General features: G+C 59.5%; 1 protein-coding gene across 1 annotated transcript; it reads left to right on the top strand.

Annotated features, from left to right (window-relative positions):
- Positions 1–1839: 1839 nt before the first annotated feature.
- On the top strand, positions 1840–12295 carry BESB_032690 (uncharacterized protein; the record flags this gene model as incomplete). The annotated part of the gene is made up of 8 exons (XM_029361861.1): positions 1840–4711; positions 4969–5344; positions 5616–5696; positions 6359–6435; positions 6826–10387; positions 10784–10880; positions 11490–11691; positions 12246–12295. The coding sequence occupies 8 exons, from the start codon at positions 1840–1842 to the stop codon at positions 12293–12295; spliced, it is 7317 nt and encodes a 2438-aa protein (XP_029215081.1).
- Positions 12296–13802: the final 1507 nt, after the last annotated feature.

The raw sequence follows: 13802 nt of genomic DNA, 5'->3' as shown, positions 1-13802 counted from the left end.
CTGCGGTATTCTAAACCTTCGGTGAGGCCGTTCTTTATCCCGTGAATAGTGAGCAGGCTGTGCTTTCATTCTTCTGCCAAACAGAGGGTTGAGCTGGAAAAACCGCCCTGCAGCGCTATTGGGGGGGCTGGTACAGAAGGAACGGCAAGTTCGTTGTTTGCCAGTACCTGGATACCAATGATGGGGAGCTCGTGGTTCAAGAGCAAGACGGTAGGGATCTGGAGTATTTCCGTTTAGAACACGAAGGAAAATTTGGCTTCAGACAGGTTTCAACGCCCGCTTTTCCTTTTCCGGGCCAGAGCCCGAAGGCCAAAAGCGACCTGTGTTATCTTGCGTTTCGGCCTCTTTTTCTGCACGCTGTTCTTTGCCCCGCACAGCGAACCGTCAGCTGAATCCCGGTCTACACCCATTTCGCGCTCGGCGTTCAGCGGTGTGACCATGGAAGAATTCTGTGGTGCATGCGGTGTCGATCTGACAGCAGGAATCAGGTACAAACGTAGTCCTTACGTAGTGTTTCTCAGCCTCTTTTTACGACGAGAATTGCAATACAGGAGGGCAGTCAAAAAAGCGAAGGCCCGTCTACGAACGCTGAAACACCCCCCCAAAACGTCTGCGTGAACAATGAGGGTTGTTTAACGAGGGACGGATCTACCCTAGAGAAACAAAGGACGGCTCAATGCCCACACCATTTGCGTCCACGGATGAGCGTGTTGCGAAAAGGTATGTAGGCTTCTTAGGGCAGTCCTACATTAACAGTGAGCTTTCTACCACGTCAACTACTTCCAACAAACAGCAAATGTTGCAGGCACGGCTGTGTACTGCGCCTGCCAAAGGCAAACTCCAGTACCTCTCTCATGGTCTTGCATGGAGGGCCCCCTAGTTAATTACTTCCAAGCGGCGGAGTGCCACGTCGGCTGGCTCCCGCTCCTTTCATATTTCTTCGGTACAAAAATCGTTAGCGCTTCAACAACCGAGGCCGTTCCTTCGAAGGAATCTGCTGTTGAGTTGTCGTCTCGAAGGCGTATGTGTGGTTGATATCCCTGCTTGCCTTCTCGGCGGGGACGATTCTCGCGTTTCCCTGATATTAGGCTGAGAACGATTCAAGGCTGTGGATGTTGCTGAATCGACGCAGGTGTGAGGGAACGTTGAAGCCTTTGTTTTCGGGACGTCGTGCAGGTTTTGTTGCTTCCAAAGAGCGTTTTTTCAAATGTCTTTGCTTGTATGCGTTCTCCATTGCACGGGAGCAGCGGCCGTCCTTTCTCATTCCCCACTGTTTCTCTTCCATGAGGGCGAACTAGCAACTGTCGAGGGCCCAGGCGAGGCTCCTGCACGTTTTCAGGTCATCCGCAGCATTCGTATCCGCCTTCTTGGGTCATCTCTCGATGCGAAGCCGAGTCTCCTCACTGTGACCACTCAGCTCCTATCTCAGCCATGCGGCAAGGAACGTCTTACTTGGCGAGTGAATTCCGTTTTCAGGAGGGGAGATTTGGAGCCCGCGTCCATATGCATTCCGCGAAGAGGGGGTAGAACCACGCCTCGGTTTTAGTTCTGCCCGCTGCATCAACGACTCAAGGATCTCTCCTACGAGCTTCAGGTGCGGCTCCTATTGAACATGGAGGCCTCCGATACGTGAGCAGGCACTACGTCGGCTCTCATACCTCGTAGTATTTTCTATAGCTACTCGCACAAAGCAGGTTTGGCTAGGAGAATCCTACAGGTCACTCCCAGTGCGCGGTCATTCGGAGACTGAGATGACATCCCGCATAATTCCGATCCAAATAATCTCGTGTACACATCAACCGCGAGTGATGTGGAGAGACGTTTAGCAAGGGAACGCTGATGGCTCTGACGCACTCGCCAAGTATTTTCGCCGCGCCGGTTGTACTTCCGATGGCGGCTGAGAGGCTCACCGTCCATCCTGTCTCCCCCTCTCTTTCCCTATTATCTACTGAGCGATCCTGCAGCATCTCCGACCACACAGTGCCTTCATCTGTTGCTGACGGCCGCTGTGGGAAAGACCTCTCCCAGCAGCTAGAGGATGTGAGGTCCTGTTCCCGGCGGTCGAAATGCAAGCCTGAGATTTCAACGGGCAACGGACAGCCCAGTTTACTTCCGCCAGCCGGCTGTCACACAGTGTCGCGAACACGTTTGCGCTGGCGGGCGACCACCACAAGGAGCCACCCAGCACCGTATGCAGGCAGGAGCGCGCTGAGCTATGGCCGCATCAAACTGCCACATAAAAATATGCGGCAAGCCTTGGACGGTTCATCTTCAGAGAGAGGTGCTTGCAAAACCACCTCTATTCTGCGGCGGACGAGGACATCCGCACCACGTAATTCCGCTTCTTTTCCCCGCTTGCATCTCGGAATACAAAGGAGCAAACATCCCAGTAACATACAGAGTTCTGCAGAAGGCTCGCTGACAGAGACGCTTTGTGGTACCGACCTTAGACTAGAACGAACACGCACCGCCCTCCGGCATTGGGCTGACGGTGACATATTCCCCAATCTGCCTGTCGCCTCTTCGCACTCAACTGCCACGCCGATCCACGGGGCCGAACAGGTTCATCCTGTCATACCCCAGTCAACATCCTTCCAGCAGCAACTGAAGCGATTCTGCAGAAAGGTCAGCGGGCGTCTTGGAGGAGGGCTTTTGCACAGACATCTACGCACCAGCACTGTAGCTGAAACTCAAGAGACGGACGATACGTCTCTTCGAGGGTCAGTCGAACGCTGCAGACCCTCGAAGCTCAGCTGTGGAATAAAAATTAGCTCGTCCTCGGATCGATCTGCGATGTTCAAGTTTGACTTCCCCAGGCGTAGAAAGCGGGCACATACACATGCGCGCAAGCGCGCCATAGAGTCACAGCGTGAGCAGCGTGCTGAGGCGAGCCAAGACGCGAGTGAGAAGCGTCAGGATACAAACGACGAGGACGAAGCCGCAGAAAAGCTCCGTGACGACAAACCCATGACTTTCAGTTCCTGTTACCGGGCATCCATTCACGACAATTGGACACGGTCGACACGAAGCGGCCGCGATCCCTCTGCCTGCGACAGCCGCGCCGACACGCCTTTAGATGGGAAACTGTCTGGCGGCTTCAGCTTTCGCGAGGCAACATTCGACAGACCGCTGGCGAACGCAAGCGGCACCCCAGCCGTTTCTGGCTCAGGACCGGAAGGCCGTGCAGGGAGGAGTCGCTGCAGAATGCTGTCGAGAGCTGCTCAACGCCGTTGTCGAAATTCGCCGAGCAGCGACTTCGTAGATATCGCCGTAGACTTGCCTACGCTGCCGCCCTCGGAAGACGACAACAAGGCGTCATCCGACCGAGATACGCTGCACCGAAGACCCGCGATGGACGACGAACTCGAACAGTCGCCGGAATGCTCGACGAAGACCGGCACTTACTCGAGCGAGGGCGGAATAAGTTCTCTCCTCCGTCGAAGCACTGGCGTGACGCCTGACGATCGCAAGCAGGACGGCGTCGACAGTTGGCGCCACAGCAGTGGAGTAGGAATGATTTTCCAGAGCGAGCCCTCTGGCGTTGGCAGTCCGCTGACACAAGGACTCGTCGCTGGCATGAGCTATCCGAAGCGCTGTCAGCTGCTAGCGAATGCGCTGAGAAGTCCTGACGCGCCTATGAACACGCCCCGCTCCCCCACAAAGAGAGAATGCTGGATGAGCGCCCCTGTGGCACTAGATCGGGGTGGTCAGCTGAACTTCGCTTCAGCTGCGGAGCAGCTTTTTCTGATGGAGAGTCCTGCGGGTCGGTGGAAGACGTCTGGGCGTGGAGGCGACTCTTTCGAGGCCTTTAACGTGTCAGGCGTGGTGGACCGAGTCGTCGGGCGGGCGGCAGCCGACGATGCGCACAGGCATTCATGGTCGAAGAGGAAAGGCGTTTCCCCTCTTTTCGATACCAGTGGTACCTTTCCTATACTAAGCAGAGTGGATACAGCTACAACCACAGTGGCGTCCACCCCGCTGCAACGACAGTCAACTATCTCATCGTGCTGCACACTTCAGTCTCTCCGGTCGCTCGGTTCGACAACCACCATCGTTCGGGATACTTCAGCCTACGACACCAGTTTCGACTTACCCCGCACAGACTCAGCCTCCCTGAAAACCCCTGTAACATCGCCAGGCTGTGCTCCTGAAAGCGCCTCAATGACCAACCAGCCTGTTGTTTCCGAAGAGTCGACGAGCCCCGTGGCTGCGGCGGCATACGAAACAGCTGCTTCGCAAGAACTCTGCCATCTCAGTGCCTCGCCGGCGTCTGAAGATGCTTTTTTGTACCCTGCCGACGAGCGATCTTCGTCCCCCGATGAAGCCGCCCAGATACCGCCTGAGGCGGAGTCATCCGGCGACTCTGTAGCGGCTAGAAGCGTTCTCGAGCCCTTACGAGAAGTCAGTGCCCGGGGCGCGGCGACCGGCTTGGATACCGGTATGCGTCTGCACCACGTGGATGGAGTCCTGCGCGTTGGACGCCTGCAGGACGCATCACGGATCGAGGATGGCGGGGCTCTGTGTATTGTTTCCTCTTTTAAGGGGACGCGCACGCAGGAAAGCGGAAAAAACCGAGGAACCGACGCAGAGCAGATCCAGCGCTGCATGCGCGGGAGCTGCGGGTGCGAAGACCCGAGCGTGGATGCGGTGCGGCGTCTGCTTGGATCCCTTCGACTGACCATCAGAGACTTCGAGCTGCTGGAGACAGTGGGTAAGCGCGACCCACCCTCTTCGTCATCCGCAGTGTCTGTAATATTCCGCGTGGACTTCTATGCTTGCGCAGTCCAACGAGGCAAGTCACACATCTGCACGGTTAGGCGGGTAAGCGAGTCTGCTGCAGCCCCAGCGAAGAGTCAAATCCACCCCTCGCGCTCAGCGCCACATGTGCGCTGTGAGAAGCTTCGCACTCGTGAAGTGCTTCCGAGGCGCGTTGGAGTCTGCTCTTCATCTGCTGCTGCGCCTCCGCAGGAACGGGTACGCTGGGAAGAGTCTATTTAGCTCGCCCGAAGCCTCCGAGAAGGAAGCGGTTGCCGTGGATCTCTCACAGCAGCGCGGAATGCAACTGGGTTAACACCGCGTCATTCGCAGACGACGTTTCAAGCCCGTCCGCTGCAGGGCAGGCCGTTTTCGCCTCGGCAGCTAGCACTTGTGGTAGCGGAGACAAGGGCGGGAAGGCGGAGGCCTCGGCGGCTGGGTTCGCCCAGAAGTTCGACTTGCTGAGGAGCTTTCCCATGGCGCTGAAGGTCATGAAGAAGCGGCAGGTTCTCGAGCTTGGCCAGGAGAAGCACGTGATTGCAGAGCGGAGTATCCTCCAGCAGCTGCGACACCGCTTCATCGTCAGCATGTAGGCTCGAGGCCACCAGAGTCACGGCTGCGGGTTCGCACCGGCCTTTTGTTTCGACAGACCATTGAGGCTCAGCAGCGCAGCACCAAACACACCAGCCTCATTCGCAGCATTGGCCCCCGCGCGCCAGGTGCAGGTGGATTCTGACAGTGGCCTTCCCTACAACTCTCAGAACCTGCCAGGATCTGAGAGAGTCAGTGAGGGGTCCAGAATGCGCAGACCCCGTCCTGCACGCCAAACGTGTGCGTGTTGCTTTCTTCCGACATCTCAGGATTTGTTCGTTCCAGGACCGACGCCACATCTACCTGTTGATGGAGTTCGTGAACGGCGGCGAGCTGTTTTCACTCTTGCGGTATGGACGCCACAGCGAGGCGCCCTTCTCCCTGCAGCGGCCAGCGCACTCGGCTCCGCAGAGCCTGTCACCTTCGTAGAGAGCGCTTTACCCTGATAAACGGAAACCCCTTACGGGCACTTCTCAGAGCGGAGCGGCGTCGAACTCTGCCGACAGAGAAATCCTGCTAGGACAGCCTTGCTGTGTAAAGATAGGAAGCATACGTCCCTCAGACATGTTGGGCATGCGGTCTGCAGCCTCAGAGAAACGTTCTGCGGGAGTAGGGCACGCGAGTGGCTCCACGGTTGTTTTCGCTCTGCACTGCAGCCGAGAATGAGAAAGGGGATGAGGGCAGGTGCTTTCTGCAGCCAGCAGGTCGCCAGTACTTACTCGGAACCCAAGGTGCTAACCTCCGTGCGACCGTCCACAGCAACTGCGCGGCGTGACCTGCTAACGCCGCGAGATGGAAGAAAAGAACATCTCGCGCAACTTCTGCTCGCTTGCCGAGGAACTTGTGTGTCGGGGGCGAGTCCAGAGTAGCGGCGTCAGGCCCCGGATCGGGGGATGTTTTCAAAGTCTAGCTCCTGTTCTTGCAGCTCCTCCCCTGCGGGGGGGCCATCGCCCACGTCTGTTTTTTGTGCTTGAATGCGCGTCGCGATCATCTGACATCTTGGATCTTTTAGGAGCGAAGGAATGCTAGACGAGCGCGACGCGCGCTTCTACATTGCGGAGATACTTCTCGCACTCGAGTACCTCCATGGTAAGCTTGTCTTCACTACAACAGAAGCTCGTGTTCCCTGCGTGTTCGCCCGCACACAAAGGACCGGCAAGCGGATAGCGATTTGCATGCTTGTCGTCGTCTACAGCTGCTCCTTCCTCCTCGAGAAGCTTTAGTTCGTTCTTCTACGAGAGCGTGGCTCTGTGAGTCTTCCGCCAGTTTCCTGAAGAAAGGGTGGCAGAAGCAGAAACAAGAAGCTTTTCTGGCCGCCTCAGATGAGTCCAGAAGCGACCGCCGAAGTCCTGCAGAGCCTCATGGGGGAATCCCTGGACTCAACTTCACCTGGGCTGTCTTCGACCCGGCTTTCGCGATTTTGTGGCAGTCCCTCCGCGACGTGAGGGCTGGGGCGCTGCGTCCTCTGTGCGCCTGCAGAAAGAACGATCGTGTATCGAGACCTAAAACCAGAAAACATCCTTCTTGATCACCGGGGCCACGTGAAACTCGTCGACTTTGGCTTTGCCCGGTCGCTCAATGCGTCGCCGTCCTCAGCGGCCCTTCCTCGAGCTGCAGACTCCTCCCGCGTGCGCGAGGTCAGTCCAGGCTCTCGAAACCGGCACCCCGACCCCTCGGCTAACCCGTGCGTGGTGGCGGATATTCTCGCCCAGCGGCGTGGCTCCACAGCGAGGCGCAGCGGACAGGACGCCGCGTCGCGAGACTCGTTCGCAGAAGAAGCCCCTGACGCGGTCCCCCCGAGAGGCGGTCGGGCGGCCCCACCGAGTTCATGTGGAGGCGCCTGGGACGCGGCAGCTTCAAGCGCATTTTCGCCGCTCCTGGGCACGCCGCCCCCACGCGAACGTGGCCTCACGGCAGCGGGATCGGATGCCATCTATCCCGTGGCGGAGTCCCTCGATTTTACGTCCATCGAAATGAACGTGAGTACGGTACCGGTGCAGAGACAAGGGGTTGCGCTGCTGGGTCAGGGCCCATTCGCGCCGGCGCGCAGCTGCGCGTGGCCGTCGCCGAGAGGGCCTGCGCCTGCTTCTTCCTCGTCACCGTCCTGCGGAGACGCCAGCGCGGAAAAGGATCAAACGTACACTGTGCTGCACCGCTTGTTGCCCCGGAGCCAGACGGGCGGCGGCGCAGTGACCTGCGGGGCTTCTCTAGCTTTCGTAGACAGAGCCAGGAGTGCGAATGGAGAGCACAGTGGGTGCGGACTCCTGCTTCCTCCTTCCCGGGCTGTGGCGCTGCCCTTTGGCGCACGCGCCCCTTCTGACAGCGACACAAATCCGTCATCGACTCCGACGGGGGCGAGCCACTCAGCGCTGCAGAGCCGTTGGCCTCCGCAGGAGAGTCTGTCAGCCTCCTCGACCACGCGGCCGGAAGGACTTGTTGTTCCCTCCCTGCCTGGCGCTCTCGCGGCAGTCGCGTCCACCCACGGGGGGCCCTCCCCTTCCTCCGTCGTCATGTGCGACCGCTGGACGCCGCGATGCGCCATGTGGGCGCGCGACCTCCCTCAGTCTCCCGCGCCGCATCTGCGCGAGCCTCCGCGCTCGAGGCAGGCGTTTGCCAACACGGCCAGAGCTGGGCACAGGGCAGAGTCAACGGACGCGACCCCCTGCCGCACGCGCCTCCGGTTCTCGGGTGTTGGTCAACTCCTACCGCCTTGCGGCTGCGGGACAGCCCCACTCGGCGCTTCTTTTCTCGGGTCACGGAGTTCGTGGGGAAGCCTCGGCGCTGGCATCGACCTGGCGAATGACGAAGGATTTCCGAGTCTGGTCAAGCGCGGAACGAGCCCGGAGTCGTCTGCTCCGCCGGCGCCCACTGCAGGGTCTCCTGGCCCGTGGGCCTCCGGGCATTTTCGCGTGCGCGTCGCGGCGCAGGGGCCGTGCCCAGTCGAGGGCGAGACGCGCGGCTCGGCCGGCAGTCCCCCGACGTCGTTTTCGTGCAGCGAGGATGGCGATCTCGACCGTCCTCTGCGGCGAAGCGCCTCGCTCTGTCGGCTGCGCAGGCGAGCAGCCGCAGAGGACGGGGCCTGCTACCTGCCTCGCTGGCACTCGCCGCGTGGGAGCGAGAGGCGGTGGGGCTCCTGCGGACTCTCCGGGAGCGAACATCTGGTGGACGGCGAAGGCCCGCCGACGCGCGCCACCAGCTGGAGTTCCATCCAACTCGATCCGCCGCCCGGCAGCCTGCCGGAGGACTCTCAGGCCGGGGGGCGACTCTCCAGCTGTCCCGCGGCTTCTTTTCTTGAGCAGTGGGCAGCGTCTGACCCGCACGTGCGACTGCCCAAGCGGACGTCCGCACCCCTGCAAGCGTCGGGGTCTGGTGCACCAGCGGCGTCCTACAGAGACGCTCTGTCGTGTTCGGGAAGGCACTGGCTCGATACACAGGGGGTGGAGGCCCGCTGCAGCGGCTCGTCCTCCGACGCGCCATGGAGTTCCCCGCTTCAGCCCAGGGAGCGAGAGGGGAGAGAAGAGGCACACGCCGCTGACGGGTCTCCGCGAAGGCCAGTTCAGGCTCGCGCGTTTCCTTCACCGTCCCGCCGTCTATCTCTTTGCCCTTGGGTGTGTTCGCCGCAGTCAAAGGCAGCGGGCCTGCCCGCAGAGTTGCCTCCGTCCTCGCGCGGCGAGGGCAGCGCCTACGTTCGCTGCCGCTCGCCATGGAGCGATTTAGCATGGCTCGAGTCTGGCGACTACGCAAGCACAGCTGCGCCCTCGTCGGCGTGTGCGTCGACGCAGATCAGCGCTCTCTCGGGGCCGTCTTGCCCGGACGGGTCTCAGCCGTTCGCCGCACAAGTCAGCATCGCGTCGCAGGCTGACGTCGCGTCGCCGGAGGCCTCGTTCTCCGAGGACGCGCTCTCGCACAGCACTGGGCGCGCGGCCCCTCCAGCTGACAAGCTCCCTGCTGCGAGCTCCTGCGGTGACCTGACAACGGCGGCGCCTTGGGCTTTCCCTCTGCGCTCGCCGACGTCCGGGGCCTTCCGTCCGCGCACGGCTGCGAGCCTCGCGTCGCCTTCCTCGTCCAGCAGCGCAGAGCTCTCCAGCTGCGGCGACTCGAAGGCGGTCTCGGCTGCCGGTTCGCCGCCCCTGGGGCTCACGCCGGGGACCCGCCTCGGGAGCACCCCAGGCCTGCCTGACGGCTGCTCGCCGAGCCCTGGCCGCGCGGAGACTGGCGAGTGTGCGGCGCGTCTCCCCTCCAGCCAGTCGGCGTCGCCCCGACCAGGGCACAGCCATGTGTGCAAAGCCGCGCAGGCAGCGCAGCAGGGTGCGGCAGCTGCCCCCCGCCGCCCCGCCGCAGAGACGGCGTCCGAGGAGGAACCGAAAACTGCGCCTTGCGCGGCAGCCGTCGGCCGAGGCAGCGCAGCGCCGTGTCGCCGTGCGCGCGAGGACTCCAGGCTGGCAAGGCACGCCTGCGGGCTGCAAGCTGCCGACGGCCTCAAAGGAGACCCTGGCTCTCTCGCCTGCAACGCCTGCGCCGTCCGCCGCCGCGTCGACGAGGTGCAGAGCGCGGGCACGGCCTCGCGCCAGGCCAAGGAGACAAAGCCGACCACCGGCGCCACAGCGGCGGGCGAAGGACCCTGTGGCGGCGAGATCGCATGCGGCGGCGTTTCGATGCGTCGGCGAGTGGCGGCCGCGAAGGAGGCGCCCGGGGCTCGAGAGAACGGCGACTGGGAGGGTGTTTCGAGTTGCGAAACGTCGCACGTGGAGCTTTTGGAAGCACGCGCTTTAACTGACGGCGCCGCAGCGCCTTGCAGCCCCTTCAGAAGCTTGGCTTGCTCGCCGCGACGGCTTGTCTCCGAGGCCGGGGCCTTTGGAGACAGCTGGGCGCAGCCGCGGAGGAGTCCGCCGCAGCCGACAGAGCGGGTGGAGCGCCTGAGGGTGTTTACGCTCTGCGGCACGCCCGAGTATCTTCCCCCAGAGGTGCTGCTAGTGACCGGTCATGACTGCAAGGCAGACTGCTGGGCACTGGGCGTCCTGATCTACGAGATGCTTGTCGGGTACGCCTGAGAGGGAATACGCGCAGCAAAGCACGCGGAAATGTAGCTGCTGGCTAGGACTCCGCCTCTCAGCCGCACTGCGCGCCTCGCGACGTGGCTAGCAGAAGCCGAAGAATTGCAGATGCTGCGGGACTGCAGAAAAAACCTGACAGTCGCTGGGATTCGCGGGTCGGTTTGAACTCGAAGTCCGATTGGGGGACTTCAGGTTTGTGCTGCGACAGCGGTTCAACGCGTCCTCGAGGGCTCTTTCTCTGTGGCGTATATCCTTTCTTTCTCTCTCTCCCTGCGCGGGTTAAAGCGCTTTGGCGCACCTGCAACTCTGTCAAGGCTATCGCCGTGACTCGGGTTGTTAGCATTTGCCTGCTTGTGTTTTTTCCGCATCTGGGCTATGAGCAGCCAGACGCCTTTCTACAACGAGAATCCTCAGGAAATGTACGAAGACATCATTCGCGCCCCAGTGCCGTTCAGCCCCCGACTTAGTCCCGTCTCCATGGTGAGCACCCCTCCTCGTCCGCCAAGAGGAGACACGCCTTTGCGCGTGCCCAGCGCCTGAAGTCCGCCAAGCAGCTCACTGGAAGGCTAGGCGTTTGTCTGAGAGAAGGGACCAAAAGCGGAAACAGAAATTCACGAAAATTAAGCGTATAACGCACTGAGGCTAGATATCCAGATTCAGAAGTCCTCCTTCTCACTTGCGCTTTTCTGCTGCGTTGTGGCGACCTAGCCCCGAGGGTCGGATCGAGGAAAACACGCTGAATCTACCCCATCTATCTATCTATCTATCTATCTATCTATCTATCTATCTATCTATCTATCTATCTATCTATCTATCTATATATATATATATATAGAGAGAGAGAGAGAGAGGGAGATACGTGGGTAGATAAATACGAATCGATATAGATAGATACGAATAGATATAGATAGATACGAATAGATATAGATAGATAGGTAGACTGACAGATGCGAACACATAAATATAGATGGATGGATAGATATATGCGAATACATATAGATAGATGGACAGATAGATGGATATGTGAGCGCAGCAGCTCGCCGCTGCCGCTTGGATTGCAACCTCCGTTGTTGCTTCTGTGGTGTGCAGGATCTCGTGGCGTGTCTTCTGCGCAAAACGGCGAGCAAGCGCCCGAGTCTGCGGGCTCTGAGGCACCACAGTTTTTTCACGTCCGCAGACTTTGACTGGGCGGCAGCCGCCGAAGGCCGCCTCGCGCCGCCTTTTGTGCCACCAGTCCGCACACGCACAGACACGCACATGTTTGACGAGTACCCCGAGTCCATCGGCTCAGGTTAGTTTATTCAAACAGACGCAAGAAAACACCTGGGCGGGGGGTGGCGGGGAGCGGGGGAGGGGGCGGCCGCGGGTACATGCAGCGCAGCACATTGGAGTAACCGTGCAGTGTTAATGACGGATGGTAAGTTCTATCCCACTGAACAAATAATAAACTATTTTCTCACGGTCTATCCAGTGTGCACGAGCTCACCGTGAATGCCCATCTTCGATGACGTCTCAAAACACTCGCAGAAGGCTTGCGATGCAGCTCGCCTTGCACCGCATCTCTCACTGATCCTGAAAATACTTCAGTTCTGGATTGGCGTGAGGGGCGTCTGTCTTCCTGGGAGTACGCTGTTTTGGGGGACGCCTTGCTCACGAGTCTCTGCGCAATGTCTGCTGCCCCCCATGAACATACAACATAGAAGGTAGAACTGAATAGGTTTAAACTTCACAATGGATGCGTTTCAATCTTAACTTACTGAACACCATGGTAGCGAGGATACCCTGATAGGTAACTCCGTCCATGGGCATCCAAAGAGCTGCTGTGCTTGTTTCTGCGGCGTGCAGAAGGTCCATCGCCGACGGCAGACGAAGATCACTGGTTTCAAGATTTCTGAGGCGTCCTTTCTCTCCATCGAGTCTCGAGTTCATTCCTCAGCCGCACGGTTTCTTTACTCCTGAGGCACCCTTGCGCGTTCTTTCTTGCCGTCCCGTGCGCCCGCTGTCCTCCGCTTTTCTCTCTGTGTCCCAATGTCCCAATCTGAGACATGCACGTCCGTACTTCGGTCTATCAGGTATCTGCGCGCCAGGTCGGCTCGATGCGATTTTTTTTTTCAGAGGCCGTCTTGCTGGGGCGGCTGAGGCGTTCAGTGGAAAAACAGGCCGCACCTATTTCTCTTGCAAGCAGCCGAAGATTGTTACCTTTACGACACGGTGCCACAGATAAAAATGCAGCCGCGTGCGTATGCCGAGGCTTCGCTTCGAGACAGAGCGAATGGCAACGCCATAGCTTCACGTTCGCCTCTCCGCCCCAATGGCAGCACAAATGTAGACAAACACGCATGCTCACTACGACAAAATTTACCTCCCAGCACCTGCTTCATCGCGCGGTTCGCTTTCAACTTAAGCGGTGACAATCACACCCCCGCTGGGTTGCGGGAGCGGCAGATCCTTACCGCTGGTGCACCTTGCATAGATACACACAGGCCACGCAAGACGCGCACCTGCTTCGGACATTCACTTAGCGCAGTCTCGAAAAAAAATGAAGTAGTAGTGAGGCAATCGCGCGACGCTCTCCTTGGCACAGTCTAAAGGCATGAGGACGGGATGCTCTCGCCTACTCCCGGCCGTGCGGAGGAAAGACGTGGAGTGGAGGCAAAGGGAGAAAAGCCGACATGTCCTGCTCTTGCGTGGAGATTCCATGCGACAGAGAAGGCAATTTCTAGTATGGTAGAACCTTCGGATGCGGACACGTACAGTTCCACGTTGTAGGAAACGAAACGTCACAGCGAAGAAGGGAGGAAAGCACAGGAAAGAAAGGATAAAACCTTGCTATCTAGCGGGGAGCCAACTGAACCGACAGGAAGCCGCGGACGTCGGTAGACGGGGGCACAGACGGCCGAAGAACGAGATAGGCAGTGAGACAGTATCAGGATTCGTTCGGCCGTAGAAGATCCACGGGATGCTCCCGCCCCCGGCATACACCTCTATGCAGAATGCGTGGCACCGAAGCGCGGTAAAGCCAGACTCGCGGAGACGCCTGGCAACCGAAACAGTCCACCCCAAGTCAGTTTTTCGTAAAGTAGCCTCCTCCAAATTCCGTTCCTCGGCGTGTTTTTCGCGCTCTCGCCCGTGGAAACCGCACAGGCCGCTTGGAGCCGCTCGCGCAGCCGCCTCCTTCGCGGGTCCGCGCCTACGCCACAGGGTCTCCTGGCGTGTACGAGCCCGTTGTTAGCTGCCTCCTCCGGCTGTTTACAAGCAGCACCCTCTTGTCGCCGATCCGCGTTTTCGAGGCGCAAAGCCCTCCTCTTCTTCCTCCTCTGCAACTTGCCTTGCGCGTCTCGTTCTCCGAACTGTCTAGCACGCGCAGGTCTCCACTTCTCTAGTATCGAAGAGGTAGCAGGC

The sequence above is a fragment of the Besnoitia besnoiti genome (assembly GCF_002563875.1).
Source record: "Besnoitia besnoiti strain Bb-Ger1 chromosome Unknown contig00018, whole genome shotgun sequence".
Classification (NCBI taxonomy): Eukaryota; Apicomplexa; class Conoidasida; order Eucoccidiorida; family Sarcocystidae; genus Besnoitia; species Besnoitia besnoiti.
The sequence above is the reverse complement of the archived record's forward strand: the minus strand, read 5'-3'. Positions and strand labels throughout refer to the sequence as shown.